Here is a 22,869-nt window from a genome sequence, read left to right as displayed (position 1 = left end):
TCTTGTTACTATCAATAAATCTTTATACTGTATATTCCACAGCTCTAAATATTATGGGCATGATCACAGATACACTAACATCAATAGCAAACCACCTCCTCCCCGGTGGCTTTAATGACGCCAAATCAATCCCTATATGAATAACTAAATACACTTCAGCACAAAAGCAGCCTTAGAGTCAAATTTCAGTTTGCCACGAGTAGTATCCCACAGGGTTCAGGAGTTCAGGCATGGCATGGTGTGAATGAACTTACATTGCTTTCCAGCCTAACTGATCCGGGAGGAGTTAACTGTTTTCACACAACTTGGAGATTATGCCACAAAACCCTTCCGGGACCCTGCTTAGGACTTTTGTCGAACTCCCAGAACTGGAAGCAGATGATGCCTTGGCCATACAGTCAGACACACCAGCGTGGCTCCTGTGACTCTGCTCGCCCAGCTGCCAGCTCCGAGAGGCTCAACTGCTTGGATGCAGGGCAGCACAGCCACAGGCAGCCATAAAGCCTGGACCCATGCTGCTGCTCTGCAGAGTGACTGGAGTCACATCAGGCTTTTAAGGTTATTTTATGGGATTCATATGAGCAGGCTAGAGCACATTACCAATCTGCACTCCCACTAAAGCCAGTGTCACTAGTGTGGACTGGTGTGTGGGTTAAGGGGATATATCCCCTCTCTGAACTACCACGTGCAGAGAAGCAGGTTTCCAGTGCTCCTCTCTAACTCCAAAAGTAGGTGCTTCCCTCCAAGCCTCAAGCCTCCTCCAAGCCTACCACCTCTACACCTAGATCAGGGAGGGCCAGACTATACAAGTTTGCATCTCCTCCCCTTGGTAACTGGTGTGCTCTAGCAGAAAGATACTTAACCACAGAACCTACACATCCATCAAAGAACAGAACAGGGTTTAACATCTAATATACATTTTTAACAACATTGGCTGCCATCAATTTGCCTCTCAAGAAATGAGAGAGCCCTAGCGCAAAGCAATACACACTCAAGTGACATTGTACAATTCATCACCAGCTGCTATGACGATAAGACCTGGAAGCAAGCTGAGTGCTGGCATGTTGGCTCCAGCACCACAGGACTTGCACAGGCCACAGTCAGCTGCTGTTCCTTGTGGTTAAACTGAGGGGACCATGCTCCGCCAGGTACAGCAACGCAGAGGGTTATATGCAATGCTTCTCCTTCCTTCCCCCTCCTCCCCTTGCTGTCTCTCCCAGAGGGAGCCAAGCGAAACAAAGCTTTAAAGTCAATCCATAAGAAGTGTTTAATTGCCACTGAATTCCCTGGGTTCACCTTCAATGGACAAGGATTGGGGAAGGGGGTGGGGGAGGAAAAGCAGCACGAGAGAAGCTGAACACTGCTCAGAGAGCACTGAACAGATCAATAGCCTGAGCACAACACAGACTGAGCATGCAGGGCAGGGTACCCACAGCTTCCAGACAAACCTGTGCTACCCACCATCTTCAGAAAGTCTCCTGAGTGGGACTGGGGGCAGACCCTCATTGCACACTGTGCCATAGCTCTGCATTAACTCCATCCTTCCCTTACGAAGCCCAGCCAACCCAGTCACGATCACACAAGAGCCTCTCCTCAACACTGCAAAATTACCTGGGGGGCAAGAAGAGCAACACCCTCCAGTCTGGGGTTTCTTTGGGAAAGGAAACAGTCTAGCACAGTCAGTTTCCAATTATTTGTCAAATTTGTAAGTGCTAGAAGTAATATCCTACCATGAGGTGCTGACTAGAACCATACTCCTCTCTGGACTGCCCTCTTGGTCACTGCCCATCCTGACTCTTACAAAGCCTGTAAGATACCATCGGAAAGCCAGAGAGGGAAAGCATGTAGGTACCCTAGAATATCCTGTAAAGCCCAGAGTCCCAGGTGTTGTTGGGACAGAGAACAATTCTCAGTCTGACTCTGTCTTACCTTCTTTTAGCATCCCCACTTTGAGGCATTTCATGAAGCGACAGGCCTGACAGGACTTGCGCCTCCGTTTCGTGATCTCACATTCATTGGTGGCCGGGCAGCTGTATTCAATATTCCCTGCAATCAAACACAGAGATGGTCACCCAGGAACCATGTTCTCCCCACTAATCCAGGGACAGGCTGTAGTGCCCAGATATCCCACCACCATCAGTCTGTATACGCTGTATGTTTGGTCACTCATTTGCACACACACATCCTCTGAGATCACAGCCAGCAGGTGATGGCTCTTAGAGAGCCCAGCACTACTTACTGGAACACATTTCAGAAAAAGCAAATACTGCTCTAAGTGTTGGGAGAAACCTGCCCATCCAAGGGGCTGACTGCAATGCTGGGCTTTCAGGCACAGTGTCCTCCAGGCATGCTATCATCCCATGTGCCGCATCCCTCATAACCTGGCCCGTTCCCTCAAGTCTGGGGGTGAGAGTGGGAGCGGTTCAGACATTAGCAGCATTCCCTTTGCTGTCTTGCTCCATGTCTGTGGGATGGATGTCACCTGTCCTTTACTGCCTTGCTTGGGGGACCAGGGAGTTCAGAAATGGCATTTCCTCCTTTGCTTCCTCCTGCCAGCTGGTATAGTGCAGGTAGCAGGGAAGCAGTAGGCCTGGACTGAGAAAGATGGATAAGATGTCCTGTAAATGAATTCTATGCAAATCTTTCCGGTTTTAATATATTAGTCCTTGTGCACCTGCCTCTCATCCCTCTGCACAGAGCATCAGCATTTCTTTCCTCACTTCCTTTCATTCATGATCACCTCACAACACTGCCTCTGAGACAAAACAGGGAAAGAAGCATCCCAGATTATATCTGGTCACATCATGTTTTATCGTAAGTCACGAATGTAACTGAACCATGGATGTGAGGGTCTGATATGAGGACGTAAGTGGAATTATGCTGGATCACAGTGTAATGCAACAGTTATTTAGTCCTAGAAGACAACAAACAGAAACAGCTGTCTGCATCCTGCCATTCACTTTGGAGGCAACGTTTCTGAAGAGTTCGATGTATTCAATGTTTGCTGTGGAGCAGGACTGGAAACCTACACTTGACAGTTGATGCATTGACAATGACAATACATTTAAGGCAGCCTAGCTACTGGGTAAATCAGGCTGCTCCAAAAAGGATTTCTAAGCTCTACAGTCAGTTCAGAAGAACGGAAAAGTTGGTTTGGTGGTTTAGAGCAGGAAATTAAGATTCAAGAGTTCAATCAGAGTTATAGGGAGCAGTGTAGGTGAGAGCTGAGAAAACACACAGTATGGACTTTGTATACCGTCAAATAAGAGGTAGAGCTTACAATTTAGTAGCACTGGGACAGTACTTGATTCTGAACTGAACAGAACATGTTCCTACTTCTGTAATGGATTTCCATGTTCTTGTGCAAAACCCTTCCTTCCTCTAAATAAAGACCAACAGTCTGATACATACCAATCTCAGGGGGAACCTTGGGGCTAACTAAGCAGTTGGAAACCCTATTGGGAATCTGAGTGGAAAGACACAGCACAGTTTCAAAAGGAAGAAAGCACCGTTTGATTTATCTCACTATGTTTAGCCCACGCTGGGTGAAACCATGGGAGCACAGAACCCCCAAAGCCTAAATGTGATTTGCCTGCTAGTTATAAACCTTCTACCTCTTGCCTCTTGTTTTGTCACAAGACTTGCAACTAGCCCCTAAAGCTCCAGCCCAGCCACCCACCCTCCACCTTTGCTCATCTGCCCCCAAAATACAGTTTGTCTACAGGAGCAGAGTGTGCTGCACAAGTTGCTTCTATTCAGACTGTATTTCGTCATTGCGCAGCGCCTGAATTTCAATAGCCAGCAATGCATCAGTGTTCTCAGAGAGCTGGAAATTGAGATTCAGGCTTGATCTCAAGGTAATAAACAAACTCCTGCTCTAGACACAGAGCTCCAGCACATTACAGACCCATGAGTATGGAGGCCCTGACCTCATCATCAGATACTTGCTGTGCCCCACGCAGGAAGGAACAGATCAAGAACAAACCTGGGATAAAACTCAAACACAGTCTCACTTTGGAAGGTTTTGCCTTAGTTTCAATGCCCACCTTTCTCAGCAAAGGCAGGACCAGAGTTCAGGAGAGATGCAAGGTTTCATGTTTTGTGGTCTCAAGGCCAAAAATTTTCCCCCTAACACAGACACTACATCAAGGGCACTGAGCCATTATAGCAGTAGGAGACAGTGACAGCCCTCATCTGGCAGCTCAAGGTCCCTCTACACTGTGTCAAGCAGATCCCCAAACTTCCCCATGCCTCCAGCCCTTGATAAGCAAAGTCCTTGATAAGCAAAATACTAGAAATGGTCTGCAAAGCTTACATCACAACTGAATATAATAGTGTCAGAGCAGGTGTAGATACTTTACCATGTACACACTGTGTGTACAGCTTGAATGAGTAGTTCTCAAAGGCACTTCTGTACTGGGATCATGACTGTTAAAGGAGCAGAGCCAGAGCAGGATGGGCACTGGGCAAGCTCCCGTTCCTGGACAGCAAAGCAGGGGCTACCATGTAGTGCTACAGCCATGTGGTTTGCTGGTAAGCACAGGTGAAAAAAAAATCACTCAGCACTGGTGGGACATCCCACTCAGCATGCTTGTTACCTTCATATTGAACAGAGACTTATGTGCCCCTTCCACACACTGCGCCCAGTCTAAAGGAAGAAAGCGCCAACAGCTGTGTCTTACAGCCCTCTCTACAGGTGCAGATGCTAGAGGTGAGGCCCACTGTACCCTCTTCACACAAGACAACACTGCCAAAGTCAATGGACTTTTACATCAGACCACAAGGCATGCTCTGTGCTGCATGGACTGAGAGCTACAGCTGGGGGCAATACCTACCATTATTGCAGCAAACAGGAACATCACCAGGAAAGGCACAATCAGCATTACCAAGCAGAACTCATCCAAGAAAAACTATCGTCTCCAAAACTTAACAAAGTTCTCTGACTTTTTTTTTTTCGTGTGTGTCTCAATTTCTTTTATGGGTCCTGGGGCTGGCTGCCAGCACAGTGAGCTGCTCACAGCTCCCTGTAATTTCTGTAAGTGCCCTGTGATAAAGTGATGAGATTAACTCATCGAAATTCCAGCAGCCTCCCAGCGGCTGGCGGTCACACCACCAGCCCTGCTGCTGGTGCAGGGGGCTCAGAGCGAGCCTCTCCTTCACTGCAGCAGCTGGGGGTGCTGCAAGGCCCTGCAGAAGAGCATCAGTGCACAAGGCTGCACATGGACAAGTCTGCATGCAAGTATAAAATCTGAGTCAAGTCTCTGTGTGTTGTGAACTGTAGATGATGTGACCCAGAAGGAAAGGGCAGAAAATGGGATAATCTAATACACAAGACCTTGCTTTGAACTGTTGCTTATTAGAAAAGACTTCCTTGCCTTAGACAGCATTTACATTAGATCTGAAAAAACTGCTAGGACCTCATCGATGTCACAGCACAAGATTTACCTAAAAAATAGCTTCAGAAAATCAAGTGGTGGGTGACCAGATCAGAGTTTGGATTTGTTCTAAGCCTTCATATGTCACCTTGGAGGGCAAATCACTTCCTCTCTGTGTCCTAGTTTGCTTGTCTGCAAAATGAAACGAGCACCAAACCTACCTTCTGGGGAGATCATGAGTCTTGATTCATTAAGGTTTAACTGTACTTTAAAGCCTTTAGATGAGAGATACTAAGAAACAGCCAAGGACTATTGAAGTGATAGATCATGGTTTTTTATGCTGGAGAACTGCAAAATTACCCTATTTTCTGTAAAATTAGACTTTTGATTGTTAAACAGTTTGGAACATAATTTCCATTGCACACATAATAGGAACATCTGAAAATTGCACACCAGAGCTTGGTCATTCAAGACACCCTATAGCCACCACACCTCTCTGGAAGGGGAGGGCCTGGGAAGAGAAGAATGCCTCCCTGAGCTTGGGGAGCACAGTAAAGTCCCATCAAGCTCCTGCTTAAGTTATGGACAGGGCTCCTCAGGGAAGCTGAACTCAGCATTAGTACAGCACTGAGAGCACAAGCGGCTCCCTACTTACTGATCCTGCCTTTCTACAAGGAAACTCAAGAAAGATTACCTAGAAGAAGCCAAGAAAGCCTTTAAAGCTAAAGCATTCTCAACTTCTGTTTTCCGACCCCCCCCATCCCTCTCTCCTTTTTCTCATTTCTTCTTCATTGCTTTTCACCATTCTTTACCTCTCCTCTCCCTTCCTTGCATACTCTGTCCTGCTCTGCACTGCTGCACACAGACCTCCCATCTCTTCCTTTGGGTGACTCAGAGGGCCAGATGGTTACAGCTCTTCCTGAATTGCAGGGGGAAACCCAGATTCAGACATATCTGCTATTAAGTTCCAAATTCAAGTCATGTCTTTCACCCTTGTGATTTGTCGCAGCATGCCACGGCTGTGACCAACCATGTGGTGCCCTCCCTGCCAGCCCTGCAGGGTGAGGGCCGAGAGCAGGAATTCCCAGGGAAATCCATCTCATAGGCACCTCAGCTCGTGCAACTGTGTCCTTTTATCCCAATTTTTGTAAAAGTTGTTACACTGCCCTCACAGCTGGGGTTTTTTTTTGGTTGGTTGGTTGGGGGTTTTGGAGTTTTGTTTTTCTTTGTTTGTTTTACAAGAACTACTTGCAAAATACTGTAGCCTTAGGAAGGTGCCATCAGGCAGGCAGTATAGTGCCTCCACCATACAGCTGTTCTGCATGACTGGGACAGCCTGCAGGAGAAAGTAACCCGACTTTTCAATAAACCACTAACCCTGATGACACTTTCAGGTCAGTACCCACACCCTTTTGTCGTGAAACCTTTTTATCTCTGATTCTGAAGGTAAAAAGATTTGCGTGTCTCAGTGAAAAGGGATCTGAAAACTGTAGAAAAGCCCTCAGTGAATGCAGTGCCAGACCAGCAGCTCCTCTGCCCTCAGCTGGCACCAGTCTGACCTCCTGCAATGGGACGGGGACCACTGATAATACGCATGGAGTGGATCCTCTATTACCTTCCACTTAAATTAGCCCTTCTAATTGAGGCATCATAGCCTGAGTCCTGGTGTGAGGAGAGGTATTTTGTGAAAATCAAAGCAACATTTCTCCAATGATCTCCATGAGGCAAGTGGGGTTTTTTTAAGCCACAGTTTTCAAAGAAAGGGATTCAGATATTATTGAACCTATATGGGACTTCAGTAAGCGACCTGATTTTCAGCAGGGCTGTCCTATGCTTCCAGGGACATGTCCCTGATCTAGGTGCCTGATTATATACAAGTATCAGTAGAGGCTCCTATTTTTGGAAATAATAATTTTTTAAAAAAAACCAAATCCACAACCAACCAACCCCCTAAAAACCAACCAAACAAAAAACCCCAACAAAACCAAAACACTCCCCACTGTACATGTGTTTATCACTTGCAGGAAAAAGAGACTTTGGAAAAGAAGGTGAGATAAGCCCTATTGCTTGGATTAACCAAAATTTTACTTCATGTGGCTTATACAGTAAGAAAAACAGAAATGTGAGGCTCCTGGATTCTTGATGCTATAAGAGGAAAAGGGGGTAGCTATAGGTGTAACACCAGCCCTGTTTGCCTCCTCAGGGACACACACCTGGCTCCTGCTCCATGAAAGAGGACTTGGATGTTTCGTACAGCCTCACTCAAATCAGCCTCCTACTTGCACGAGGACGCAGGAGATGGGCCCTGGGGCTCCCTGCTGCCAGCAAGTTTGTCTGTAGGGTGTCTGAATCAGAAATACTTTACTGAAGTTCCATAGAAGAGATCCTTCTACACAAAGTTCTCTGTACAGTTGCACTGAGGCAAAAACAAAATACAAAACTAATAGAGCTGAGTTCAACTGGAGATAGTTTTCTGAATCCAAGTGCTAGAGCTGTGAACAGTAAGCAGCACTCAGGTACTAGATCCAGGGAATACTGCACTTTCCCTGGTTAAGTTTCAAAAGTTTTTGGAAAGCTCAGAACATCTTCTGGGTTTAGCTGTGAACTCCCACCTGAAAAGTAGCATGCACATTTCTGAGGACAGAAGGATAGGCTGCTGTGGCCACTACTGCAAGGACTCAAACCCTCCCTTCTTCATCTCACAGGCCTGTTGCTGATCTTGTGGATAGCAATGTTCTGCTCACAAAAATGAGCAGACTCTCTGAACTGCTCCTCCCTTCCCAAAAGCTACTCTATCCACTGTAACAACAACCAGGAAGCCCTAGAAGACCACGGATTTTGTTACAAGCCTGTTATAAATCCCTACAAGTCTTCTGAGACGCATTATCCACATTTTAAGCCCCTTATTGTTGTAAGGGCATCCCAGCACAGCAGTTGTGTTGCTACACTCTGTGAGTTTGAAGCTTGCAAGACTCAAGTAGGGAAGCCACAGATGTAGGCACTTTGCCTGATACACAACCTGCCTATTCAAAAGGTGACAGTAAATGTGTCTCTTCTCTCCAACTCTCCAATAACCAGTTCTCCCAATATCACTCCTTGCAAGTCCTGTTGTATCACCTTATGGGTACGAGTTCCAAGCATACAATGAGATGATTCACAAAGATCAGAGAGAGAAATCTTAATTCAGATTTATTTTGCTGAGCTTTAGGCTTTTATTTTATATTAATGGGTCATTTTAGAAATAGCCTTAATTTTCACCATTTGAAGATGAAAAATAGATGAAGGGCAGTCACAGCCATGAATACGTTGAATAATAAAAGACTCATATGGTTACATAGCACTGTTATTAGTTAATATTCAGAATAGGCAAAGCTACCTACCAGTTGTAACGACTGATGAACAAAAGATAATGACAATATATTTGATTGATATATAATGCTCCATCTACGGAGCAAACTATTACAAGAAGGAATAGATAGAATTAGATTAAGAATTTATATCCCGTAAGAAATCCAGCATTTGCCTTTGTCCTAAATTTGGGTAAAAAGATTAGTTAGGATTTCCATGGAATAGAAATTCAAAAAGTTTTAATTCAGAAACATCCAAAACACATTATCTTTCATGTAACAGACCCATCCCATTACATTCAGCTAACATGAAATTCTCAGTTTCAAATCACACCTCTCTTAAGCACCAACAGCAGCACACTTCAACATGCCTGAAACTCAGATTCTCTCCTATCTTTGCTAGATTGCACCTTCCACAATATTCACAAAGTCAGGTGATGCCCACAGCACATGTTTTTATGGAGGACACTTGCATCATGGAGGTAAATGCAGACTGCCACTAGAAGATAATTGGGACCCCAAGGACAGTTCCCACAAAGCAATACAATGATAGAGAAATACAATTTAATTTTGCCAAACAGGCTAGCTGACCAAAAATACTTCAAGTCAGTTCAGAATTTCTGACTCTGCCTCAAAGCATGGGAAGTCCAGCCCTGGGGTTCAAAATAGCATGTTCAGAGAGAAAGACCTGCAGTCCAGTGGCATATGCTGTCATCTCATCTCAGGTTTTCACCCTTCCATCTCAAGCATTGCCAGTGCTGCAAAGCTGAAATGACACACAGGCTTTGATCCTCCTTCTTGGGCCATGTAACACAACATGAAAGAGGTCACAGGTGTGACACCCCACCCCACCCCCCATGACCTGTGGGACACGTTAGGATGTGTTGTGTGATCCTGGCTCAGTTCAGCAAAAGCAAACACTCCAATTCAGTTTCAGGTGAATCAACAGTTTGGATTTTCCCGACATCATTTTTCTCCTATCATAAAAATTTTCCTGGGGAAATGTGACTTGGTAAAAATTCTGCTTTTCTATGGAAATATCATACTGATCGAAAACTCCCAGTAGGAGTGATAGTGGTGACCTCAGAGATAACCAGCGATGTCCATAGAATCATGGAATCACTTAGGTTGGAAAAGACCTTTAAGATCATCAATTCCAACTGTTAACACAGAACTGCCAAGTGCTTCAGCCTCTCTTCTCCCCATCACTTGAAAAGCAACAGCCCTCAGGCTGTCCAGGACAGTCTGGCCTCATCTGGCTAAGTGGGAAAGTGAGTTGCAGAGCTGTCAGGCTCAAAAAAGGTCTGCAGCTTGGATGTCTGGTAACAGTAGCAGGGGGAGCAGAAAGGGAAGATCCTCCTGCCTCAAGACATGCAGGTTTCATGTGAGTTAATGCAGCTAAAAAAAAAAAGACAGGCAGACTGCAGTCATTTGTAGCAGGGGAGGTGGGTAGCTGGAGTGGGGACTTAGTGTGAAGCTCTGCTTCATTATCAGGGGTATCTAGATAGGGCTGTGGTAGTCTAATCATCCAGGACAGATTTAGACCCATTTTATAGCAGCATGCAAACCTATTGTTTAATATAGTTACGAAATGTAGAGCCGGCAGATTAAGTACTCTCATAATAGTCATTAGTTTTTCATCTTTCAATATTCAAGCACAGAGAAGTGAAGTGACTGATCTGAGACCACAAAAGCCTGATGATGAATTTACCTACTGCATCTTAAGCATCTGGGAAATCCTGGGGTCATAGCTCCATCTCTGTGCTCAGACCATTGAATCAATGTCATTCCCAAATACCAGAATCATGGCAAGTCTTTTGATACTAGCACAGAATGCAACTGTATAATATACACACCTGCATGCTTTCTGCATACCCTACATCAATGTTAGGCAACCTGGACGAAGATTTCCCTGCTTCTTCAGTTAGATGCTCAACACATCTACCGAATAGAGCTGCAGGATGAACACCTTTTGGAAATGCTTTTGTCATTTGCTGCCTCTTTTACATGATCCTTAAATCCTTTTCCCCTGCTTACCCAGGGCTGTGCTTGAATATCACAAGCACCTCAAGAGAGCACAGGAATGGTGCATTTTCTTGACTCAACCAAACTCTGAAACCCTGTTTGCTGTGGCATCCCCCCTGGGCTCAGCCCTCAGCTCCACAGCTGAAATTGCTCACCCTTGGGCACAGCACACTCGACCCACCCAGTCTTGGGAATAAAAGCATTTTGGTACCTTGGTTGCTAGCCCAAGCTGATGACAGGGTAAGAAAAATCTCCACTTATTCCTTTCCCCTATCTGTTACACACTAACAGGCAATCAATTAGGGAACCACAGGGAGAATATGGCTGTGCTGGGGAGAGGGGGTTGGAGAGAAGCACTCTCCCTTCTCAGGATTAAGTCAGCTGACATGTCACTCAGGCTAATACAGGCTCTAGGTTCCTGCCACCTTACACAATTTGCTTTTGATTTTCTCTGAAAACTCTTCAAAAGCTTCTAGGTCTTTTCCTCTCTTTCCGGGTTAGACCTCTCTTCTGCTCTGCCACAGAGATGCCCCAGTATTGTTCCCATGAGGGCTTAGTTTTTCAGTCTTTTCCTATATAAGGAGCCCCTAGGGCTTTGCTTCAGAGTACTACTCTGTCCCTCCTTTAGCACCTGAGTATGCCAAAAAGGAACACTGGGAATGGATCCAAGTGCTGGAGGAGGGACAGAGTCTGTGCCGACAGTCAGAAGAGCAAGTAGAAATTCACATTCAGTCACAGGAGATTCAGCAATTACAAATCACAGAAACCCTGCCAGGGAAGAGGCCAATGCCCTAGAGATGGCCATACTTTCCACATGGCATAATAAAAGAGGAAGAGTCTGTGGGGCAATACAGAGTGATTATTCCCACAACTGGATAACAGTAAGGAGAGAGATACAGAATCTAAGAAATTAAGCTAGAAATAATGAACACTGCAGAGACCTGGGCTGAACTGCACCCTACACTGCTCTGTGCGCTCCAGAGTTGAACACCCCCAGTGACAAAGTATAATCAGGCCCATTCAATGAATAAATATAAAATGAGTGCTCTACCCATGTGTGCATTTCTTTCATTTCACAGGAGACAAGGAAGTGCTGGTGTTGCGGATTGACCCCAGCCAACAACAAAGTACACGTACAGCTGCTTGCTCACTGAACATCTGTCTCCAGACAACCCACCATAGCTGGGTAAACTCAATACACTTTCCACTGGAAGGCGAATGATCCTGCCCTTTTGCTAGTTAGTGCAGAAAATAAAGGGACATCCAGGCATGTTTGCGCACACAAGCTCCCACGGGTACTGGAGCTTGCCTGGATGCACTCGCACTTCTGGTTATACTGCTATACCTGCGTGTGTGCACATCTGCGGCATACCTCTGGTAGTCAGGACGCAGCCATACACCTCACATGTGAGTTGTACATGCAGGAGCAATGCACTGCAATTCATCTACACATACATGCACTGAGGTTTTCAAAATCACCTGAGGAATGTCTCATCCTTAGTAAGACTGACAAAACCTGGGTATCTATCTATCTATCTCCTTCAGTGCCTACATTTTTTACCTTCTTTCAAAGAAGTTGCATCTTAATTAAAAGGGTTGGTGGAACTGGGAAAAAGAGGAACACTGGATTGACTCTCATCCAAGTGCCCTGTCCAGCTTTTTGGTGAGGTCTGTATGGAGTCCATGGCCACAAATTAGTACTGGCCAAGCAGAATGAGAACCTCTCTACTCCTGTAATGCTGGAACTTTCACCTCAAGGTGCAGACATCTCTAAAGGGATGCCATCTCTAGGCAGCATCATCTACTCTTCAAATGGGCCTTAAAAACACCTGCAGAGCGCAAAGCATTTCTGTTCCAGGCCTCACTCCACTAGCAGCCACATTATCAGGGTATCAGTGCCACTAGCAGGGGCTGGAAGATCCACTAGGCCAGACACCCAGATCTAGTAGCCAGTCAGGTTAGGAACTTGGCAAAGGTTCCTACCACCACAAAGCCTAACTTCATGTCTAGGTTGATTTGGAAGTACCAGAGTGGAGCAGGAGGGGAGAGGAAGCACACAAAAGGATGGAGGATTAGGTGCATTACATTCACCCTTCCTTTCCCACTTTTCTATGATATGGAAACACTGCAATCTCAGCAACGTCTGGAACATCTCAGTTTCCCTCCCTTCCCACCATACCTTGAATAGTCCTCTTGAAGAAGGCTTTGCACGCCTCACAGGAAGCCACGCCGTAGTGGTACCCAGAAGCAATGTCCCCGCACACCAGGCACAGCCGCTTGGGGATTGCATTGAGCATGTACTCGCACTTGGTGGGCGAGTCCTCCATGATGGCGCTGGCGCAGTCATCATAACGCTTACGGCAGGAGCCACCACCAATCCCCGTGCCATTGAACATGGGTGGTGAGTCTAGGCCATTGGGGTGGCCGCCCATGGCGATGCCGTAGCCACCGCTAGCGTCGGAGGAGCCACTTGGGCTGTGGTGGCTGATGGCGTCGATGCCAGAAGATGGGCTGGAGGGCTCGGTCTTGATGAAGGACCCACAGCTGGAGGAGAGGTGCCGCTCCTCCGTGGCCATTCTGCCGAGCAGCCTGCGGGGAGAGAGCAAAGGCACTCAGTGGCTTCCTGGCCAAACCCAGCTTCAGGTTGGTCAAGAGAGCCCTCCTTTTGCCACCTCAGTCCAACTCCAGTTGGCTCAGGCAGTTCAACCCCACCCAGGTCCTTCTCCTTCAGGAGTATCAGTACAACTCACTAAGAACAGTCTGCCTACTTCTCACAAACTCACACTGGAATAAAGACAAGGCTACTCATGTAAATCATAATTTCAGGTTGTTCACAGGCTGCAGTGCTGGGAGGGGGCATCAGTGCTGATGAGGCACAATCTACTCCTGGGACAGCAGGAAGAAATGAACCTGTCTGTGGCATACCAGGTGAAGATGTTTGGTTAGTTCAGGATGTGCTGCCTTGGCTCTAAGGAAAAAGTTCACGAGCAGACGCTGCAGAAAGGACCTGCTCAAAACAGATTATCGTTTGTAATCAGAAGTCTTTGATTAATTTTCATGTTGGATTCCTTTTCTCCCCCCACTTCACTATCATCAGTAAAAGGAGGGCTTAGAAACTGAAGGAAAATAATCTGATAATTTCATCCAGCTGAATCTTAAACCTTAATCTTCCTTCTATTTACCAGTAAAGGGCTTTTGCCTGGAGATCCTTCTCTCAAGTTCCCATTTCTTAGAGAGAAGGTTATGCTCTTAAATATATGGTAAAGGACTGCATCTTTACCATATTTTCAAGCTTTTCTTACTTCTTCTACTCACAGATTGTTTTAATATATAATTTAGTATTGAATATAATAACACTACTCATTTTTATGATATCATGGCAATGAGTTCCAGCGATTACTTGTGCAGTGTATGAAAAAACAAAAAATCCCACTTTTATTGCCTGTGTTTGCAGCCTTTCAGGCTCCCTGAACATCTCCTGACTCTCCTTCTCAGGAAATGTACTTTTGCTGTGTTCTTCTCTTTCAGCTCTTCATTATCTATATAATTGTTCTTCACGCAGAAGTTTCTGCAGACCTCTTATCTGCTTCATCACCCATCTCTGAACTTCCTCTAGTCTGGCTATTTCTGTTCAGTCCAGAACAGAGTTCAATGAGCCAGCTACTCAGCAGCATGAAACTGGCACTGCTCCATCACTTCTCCAGCTGAAGGTCTGGACAGTAGTCAAGACAAAGGCACGCCATCAATTACCTACTGACGTTACCATATTTTCAATGTTATTTTCAGCCTATTATATAACTGCTTACAATGTTTGCTTTTTTCTCTTTAAATTAAAATACATATTGTTACCATTTCTTCAGCAGAGAATATCAGCAAGTTACTTATTACAATCCTCAGATCTTTCCCTGAGTTGCACAGTTAATTTAGAATCCATTAAGATTTATGAAAAATCAAATTAATGCCTTCTGGTGGGCAACGTTTTGCAATAGTCAACAGTGTATTTCATCTATCCATGGGCTGTCCATGCACCCAGCTTTATTAGGATCCTCTGGAGTTCTTCAGTCTTCCTTGATAATTTGATGTCATCTGCAGAGTCTCATTGTTTACTTGCTTCCCAGATCATTAACACATGGATCAAACACCACAACACTGATCTTTGTGGGTGATTCATGTTAACCTTTATCATGCTGAAAATTGACTTCTCTTTCTTTCCTGGTTAGGGTATGTTTACCCCTTCGTTTGTGTCTCAGACACTTTTTAATTGATAATAGTATTAACCTGAGAGGTTAAATTTTCCCTATGGCACAGTAATTTGTCAAAGGCTTTTAAGAAAACCTAAATACATGCATTTTCCTGATGACACATCCAAAGAATTCTGACTGGGGATGCTTTTCTTCTTGGAAGCTCTGCTGGTTTAAAGTTACCATACCATGGTCATGTGGGCAATTTCTATTTCTATTTCAGTTTCAGCCTATTTCCCTGGTATTTGTGGCAACTCCTTCTGCCAAGAGGTCAAACCCATCAGGGGACAGGACAAAACATTCTGTGATACAGCAAGGCTGGCTTGCACACGTATATATACCACATCTGTGTATCTGTTGATCTGAATGTAGATGTTTGATATGCAGCAACTTCACAGTTCTGCATCCTTATGATCTCATTTGACCCAAGTAATTCTTAATTTTCCCTTCTCTGTTTCATCCTCAATGTTTGACCTCATCTCCTATGTCTGGGATCGATCAGCCAAGTTTGTTATTTGGCAAGACTGTTGACCTTGAGAGTATGGGCAGGCGTCTCACGTTCCTCAGATGCTTTGCCTGGTGTTACCTGAGAGGAATCCAGAGTTTGGTCCTTCTCAGAGACAGCGTGATGAGTTGATGAATGCCCATGCTTTGCCCAGTGGATCACAAGGGACTACAGGCCATGGAGCAGTTACAGGAATAATTGCTGCAGGTGCATTCATCTTTAATCCCACAGGGCACCTAGACAGATTGCAGATCTCCTGGTATAATGCCAGCTGACTGTGTGGAGGAGGATGAAGCTTTGCTAGCTGAGACCAGATCTTACCATCTCACAGCAATGCTGCAAGCTGCAAGCTGCTGTGCTGGCCAGATTCTGGAACCTTTTCCTACCTGAGAAGTGCAATTGTAGTAAAAATCTGAAAATCATTGGGCATGGTAACATGAGGTTAATGTCAAAACGGAAGGCAAAACCACCATAAAGCACTGTTCTGCATTGAGGAGCTCCACAGTAAAAGGAGTTGGAATTGTAATGTTAAAGGCAGACAGAAGACAACACTATGAAAAAGGCATGACAAGGAGGTGAGCTGTACTGTCAGATAATAGTCAGCAGAGTTCAAATACCAGCTTCTGTCTCTTAAAAAAACCCAAAATTCACAGAGGACCACAAAGAGGACTGACCCAATGAGGTATTTCCCTCCACTGCAAAAACAAAATAAGAAAGAAAAAAAGAGGAGAGCAGTCTCCTAGGACCAATTCACTTCTCAACTCAACCTCCATTAAGGAGCCTTCCTTCCCAAGGCAAGCAAACAGTGACTGATGGTAAATCATGGAGAGCCACAAAGCGCCTACACTCTTACAGCTGAGGATGCTCCTGTTCTTTTCCCGGAGACAATAATACATGGCAAGTTCTGGTTAGATGTGAATGCATGCTTTGGAAGCAGAAGTCCTTAACACCAAGACAGATCAAAGACCATAGCTAAGGTGACTAGCCATTCCAGAGCTTGTGGTTTTCTTTTCTGGCCTCTGGTACAACTTGCACAGTTGATTATTGCTGGGCAGCCCACACTGAGCTAAGTCTCCCCAGCTCTGACTTTCTGCAAGTGTCATAGAGATTCCACAGTGATTTTTAAACAGACTCAGGGCGTCCCCTGGCACTGAAAAACATCATCTTGAACTTCAAGAAGAACAGTAAATGTTTTTTGCAAAGAGTTCAAAGTGATGAACAGCCATTTTGCTCAGCTCTAGTTACCTTAATAGGAATGTAAAAGGAGAGAGACTTGATCTAACTATCCTTGCTGGCACAGGAAACTCCGTTACTATTTCTGTGCCCATGTAACAGGCTTAGAGATTCTAAACATTTCGTTCTTTTCACCTTTCCTCATCATAGGTCATTCCCTCTAATCCCTTTAGCATCTTTGTGGCCCTTTCTTGGATTTATTCCAACTTGCCTGAGTCTCTCTTGCAGCAAGGTGCCCCGAATTGCGAAGTGTGCAACGCCACAGCACTACAGGGGGGAGCCACCCTGGAAAGCACGCAGCCGGGCAACCATATGGACCAACTGAGCACTAGCTTTGCCAGACATCAGGCTGCACATCAGCTCACATCATTTGATAGCCACTGTCTCACTGGGACCTCTCTGAACATAAGCTGCTTTTGCCACCGTGCTCTGCACAACACGAAATTTGGAGATTCTCCTTGTTCCAAAGTAGATCCAGTATCATCTTTAAACCACACACTGCTAATTGCCACTTGTTTTATCGAAGCCTGTTAATAATGCTCATTTTTTCAGTCTAGCTCTTCTTTTTTCTAGTATCTTTCTTACAGTTCTGTCAACTGTAAATCTGAGAACTATGCCTTTTACATTTACCTCCAGGTCACTAATGAATATTTAAAACCAAAACACTGCCCTTTTGGACACCACCTTTGCAGGAGGATAAAGAATGTCTCTAACCCTTCTGTTTACACTCTGTCAGCTAATCCATGATTCATTTCACAGGATTTGTATCAAAACCAATTTGATCTAATTTCCCTAATAAGATCTTGCAAAAGCCTATGCATGGTCCAGAGACAGTCTATCCACCACATTCCTTTTACCCACTAATTATCTAATTGTATCAAGAAAGGTTATTGTCTGCTGTACTCCTGTTTCATAAACCCGCTGCTGTTTATCACTAACAATGTTGTTAGCCTTTACGTGCCTGTAACAGCCCTCAGACAAGCATGCTCCGATCTCCGTGATTCTGGATGTAAATATGCAGGTTTAGACCAAGTCGAGATTGCACATTAGGTTTGTATCCATTAGTGTTATCTCCCTCGGGCAGTGCTGTTGGGTTAATGTTACAAATTTCTCCAATCCTTCTCCAGCCTTTTGTCTTTTGCTATTTATCTGTAATGGCTGGGCTGCTTGTGAGTTTAATTCTGTCTTGAGAACAACAGCAATAATACAAGAGGGAAAGACTGCTAGATGGACAGGACAGAAAGGGACAAAAGATTAGTGTTACAAAATCAAGGCAGAAAATATTGCCCCTCATTTGTTTTCTTTTAAACTTCAAGGCCTACAAGTTTGAGATTGATGCAGATAAGACAATTTTATTGCACATCCTTTGGTGTTGGTTTTGCCAGAAATAGTCATTTGTAGCTACATCCACCTCTTTACCCCACTTCTGGATATGAAAATGACAAGAATTTATTACTCTTTATCTACAAATCTTCATCTGACTCAACAGAAAAAACGAGGCCCACCATTCACACCTGCTTAGCAAGACAGCCAGAACAATATGCAGTTATGTAACAGAAGGTAACTTTTCCCCACCAGAACAGTTCTGTGTCAGCTTGAAGACATCCACAATTCAGTAACTTAATACCATCTGAACACCTAAGTGCTGATGCAAACCCAAGTAGTTGACCCTGTACCTTCTCCATGCAGCACTCCCTATTCCAAATTGGATCAAGGAAAGTTTAGAGGCAACACTGCTGAGCTTCACTAGTGGCTGATCCTCATTACGTGATCTTCAATAGGAAAGGCAAGGATAGTTCAGTGCTATACTCCAGTTTCCTGGAGGAAGGTGAGGAATAGGCATCAGAAGATCTGCCATGTAGACCAGTCCCTTCACCAGTATTTTTTGATAAAATCACAAACTCACCAGTCCAACATGTTGGAGATTTCCAACAGTAAGACTGAAATAGTAATTAAAACGAATGCTGAAATATAGCATAGGACTAGTATCAGCTGAGAGACAGAGAACACTCAGGCCCTCCTCAGGCAAAACCTTCTCTATCGCGGGCACAAGGAGAAATGTAAAAGATCAGAAATGGGCTTTTTTGGGTGTTTCTCACAGCTGGATGTGGATTCCAGACAGAACAAAATCTTGATTCTTTAAAGTCCTTTTTAAGGTCTACCATAAAATTGAAAACTTCTGCAGGCGAGATGCCTGTATAGCTTGTAACTTCCAGGTGCCCCATGGCTGTGCTTGTTGAGCTGCACCTTAGTCCTGAAGTTCATAATAGGGAGGTCTCACAGAGGGTTCAAGTTTTACTCACAAAACCTGAGAAGACTGTCAGTATAAACCTGCTCACTTCAGGCCCCAGCTTGTGACAAAAGCACACTTTGGATTGCACAGACATTTTTAAGCCAACCATGAAAAAGCAAAGAAGCTTTGATCTGCAAAACCACAATGATTTAAACAGAGATAAAACATCCAACCTCTTCTCCAGTACAGGCCTATTTTTGCTATCAGTATTTGTTAGCCCAGATTACATAAACCTGCACTGCATGTGTAAATGAGATGTGTATAACATGCTATGATGCCATTTGGGCAACACAGACTTTGTGTCCTTTGTGGGCCCCATGAGAGAGCTTTGCAACCCACAGCTGGCTGACAAAGCACATAGATCAGCTTCTCCAACGCTGGCTGCAGCTCCAGTAACAAGCCAGATTTTGTCAGGTGGCTTTTTTTTAGATACAGGAGACAGAAATAAATAATGTTTCTCAAGTGGCAGGCTACACGTGATAGCTGCTATAACAGCCAGTGTAATTTTAGGTCACATATCCAAAGAGTTAATGTCACGGAGCTGAGATGTCCACACCTGTTGGGTGACCCCCTCTTACCATGGACAGCTCACACACGTGCTCCCATCCCTGCCTCTCTGCTTCCAGGACAACCGCCATGGTGCTAGGGAGACAAGGGATGACCACACTCATTGGTTTCTCCTGCTCTTCTACTCAATATGGACTCAAAATTAGAGACATCATCCAGAGATTCCTCATCTTTACTGACAGCTCTTCTCCACACAACAGTCCAAGAGTAACAGGACATTTTTCTCTGGTGTGCCGATAGGATTTCTAAGAGTTCTGTCATGTTTGCCAGTGGCGGCTCCCTTGGGCTTGTGTGGGTTATACTTCTATTCTGCAGAGTATGGCAGACCCCAGACGGCCTGTTTGCAAGCCATTCGGCCTCATACACCCACACAAATACAACATACTTGTCTTTGGAACAAACAAACCATAGCTTAGTAAAAGGCCAATGAGCTTGCTCTTTAATTTGGAGTGGAAAGCGTTGTGTGACTTCTACTCCACAGCATGAATACCAACCTGTAGTTCACAAACCTGGACTGCCAGGTCTAACCATCAGCATTTTATTCTAAAAGAGTTACACCGTCCTAATTCCAGTTACAAATATTTTCTGTTGCTTTTGGCTTTGCTGGGCATGTGGACCTGGCTTATTTTGCAAAAATGCATCGCACTTGCCCTGCCTTTAACCCTTGCTCTGAAGGGAGATGTAGGGGGTTTTTTATTTGCTTTATAACTTTACGGTGGGTCGGGGGAAGAACTTCTGAGTTAGGAGGTTAAAGAAGCTAAAATGAAAATATGTAAGGAAGTCAGCAAAGTCCCACAGCTCCCCAACTGCAAAAGTCTATCTAGAGGCCTGTCTCCAGGGATCAGTTCCCCTGGTATTCCTGAAGAGAACTGCATTGTATGAGATCTACTGGAGTGTGCCACTGGATGAGACCAGTTCTGCCATGTAGACTGGAAGAACATATTCCTTGCACAGCAGGAAAGACAGAGGCCCAAGCGGGCCTCTTCTGCAAGCTAAGGAGATGAAGACAGCAAGTGCTCATATTCTGGCTCTTACACAAAGTATTTGCTTGTCTAATGCCCAAGAGACATTTTATCCCTTTGACCCATTGCATAACCAGAGCACAGTTACATATCGGCAGATCTTCTCTAGCCCAAGTCAGCTCATGCTGATGAAAGCTGCTGCAGCAAACTCTCTGGAGGCTGCTTAATAAATAAAAAAGGCTTCTCATGGGCAAAGACATTATGGATTTCCTACTAGTCTTCATCCTTCTCCTCATTCTTGTAATTTCTCTTCATCCTTAGGATGACACTGTTGTTAGTAAATGGTAAGAAGTATTACACAGATGAAATGACAATTAATGTGGAGGTGTGATATATATTATCAGTTCACTTTCTTATTAAGGCATCACCTTTTGAAGGTACCTTGCCCTCTGGTGTACTACTAGCATTCCCTCCAGAGTGAATTGCTTTAGCACTTGAGCTAATGCTTCTTGCTTATACTTACGGTTGGTATCAGAGCAAAACAAGGACCAGGATTGAATTGCTGCTCACTATTTATCCAAATTCTACCACCACCCTTTCCCCACTATGTTATGTTTCTGTGTTTCACTTCTTCTCCCACTGTTTCTACGTCTGGAAGACTGCTCACAGCAGTTCAACAATTTTGCCTGCATACAGCAAAGCTGCAACTCAATCCCTGTTGAAATGCTCAGGCTAGACCTTCTTGAATGTCTTTCTTTATACCCTGCCTATCTAGGGCACTTATAATCTATATCTCTCTTAGTTCCTTCAGTGTCCTTCAGACACTTGTGAATGAGACCCATACAAGAACATGTTCAGTAAAGCACACTTCAAACACTTGTACACCAGAACTTTGCTTCCACCATTTCATCTGGGCAAGGAAAGCAAAACCTCCAGCACTGTCATTCATATCACATTTATTTTCGCATCCCAGCCTGATACCTCATCTCATCTCACATAGACCTTTCTTTCACTCAGTACCCTCTTAGCATTTCCGAAAGAAAACTGTCACCAGTACAAATTCTTCAGCCTGCACTTCCTTGCATTTCAAGATGCCCATTGAAGGCACCCCTCCCTTCAACATTGCCTACAATTCATGATAAACAATGGCAGGAAAAAAAGAGAGACTCAGAGGTATTGCTTAATTCCTCTAAGTGTTTGAGAAAGGAGTTGGGATGGGAGATACTTACAAATGAAGGACATAATCTTAGAAACAAATGTGAAGAGAGACTTAAGCATTAACATTTCTTTATGAATACTGGTTTACTGAAAGGACACTGTAAGTTTATCCAGACAAAATCTGAACTTGTGTGTTCTCCAATTTGGATGCATTTAGGAATTCTCCGAGTTGATCTGTTGGTTGTTTTTTTTTTGGAGGGTTTCTGTTTCTTACACTTCAAAATTTACAGTTGTAGTGGGACTCTGCTTCTTTCTGCCACCCTTGCCAAGACAATCCAGACAGAATAGATGGGCTTTGCCTAGATTCCACCTGTAGCTCTCTGAGAAATCTATAATTAAGTGCCACATCATTAGAAACATTACTCAAAATGAGACAGATCCTGAAAAACTGACTGAAATTAGTTCCACATAAATTACAGCACAGAAAATAACAATGGGCAATTAGTGCTTTTCAGTTTGAAATCTTTTTTTCTCCCTGACTCTCTGGAAAGCATTTCTAAGATGATACGGTAGCAAAGCAAGGTAGCAGTGTGAGAGAAAACACTGGATCTGGCATAGGGGAGATGTCCCAGAATCACTGAAGAAGTGCAGAAGCAGGAGTGAGTTAGGCTGTCAATAAGAATGGAGGCACAAGAGCATAGGGTCAAGGACAGACAAGAAACCTGTGCTACACAGTGAGGCTGAGATACAGCACTTGAACAAGCAGAGAAAGGCAGTACGTGACAGAGGTAACTGAAGACCAGGCTCCTCTCAAGCTAATGAACACAGGTTTGAGGAAAATAGGTGATACATGGAAACACCCAGCTTCCTTCTGCGCACCTTAGACTTCTGTAACATACAGGATTATCTTTAGCAACCTATTTAAGATAACCTCTAGGTTCAGTTTTGCTGAATCTTTAAAATCCCATCTTTGGTAGGTATTTAGCAGATCTCTTACCACACACCCTGTTTACATTAAGTAGCCAGATGGAGCTGACCCAAATTCCAGCTTCAAACCCTAATGATTCGTTCTAAATCCACTTCATTCATACATCTTCCCAACCGTTTGTCCCCATTTCCTTTGACCGACAAAGTAGCTTCCAGTCCACTCAAGCCCTGCCCTA

The 22,869-nt window shown here is 44.5% G+C and overlaps 1 protein-coding gene across 1 annotated transcript in view; it reads right to left on the bottom strand.

Annotated features, from left to right (window-relative positions):
• Positions 1–22,869, bottom strand: part of ESRRB (estrogen related receptor beta) — an 87,800-nt gene that overhangs the window by 31,458 nt on the left and 33,473 nt on the right. Inside the window, exons 2-3 of the mRNA XM_037395014.1 lie at positions 12,927–13,336; positions 1,930–2,046 (exon numbers count right to left, since the gene is read on the bottom strand). Of these exons, the coding sequence (XP_037250911.1) occupies positions 1,930–2,046; positions 12,927–13,336 (527 nt within the window). The remainder of the gene's footprint in view (positions 1–1,929; positions 2,047–12,926; positions 13,337–22,869) is intronic.

The sequence above is a fragment of the Falco rusticolus genome, chromosome 7 (genome assembly GCF_015220075.1).
Source record: "Falco rusticolus isolate bFalRus1 chromosome 7, bFalRus1.pri, whole genome shotgun sequence".
NCBI classification, from domain to species: Eukaryota; Metazoa; Chordata; class Aves; order Falconiformes; family Falconidae; genus Falco; species Falco rusticolus.
This window is presented reverse-complemented; position numbering and strand designations above follow the sequence as displayed.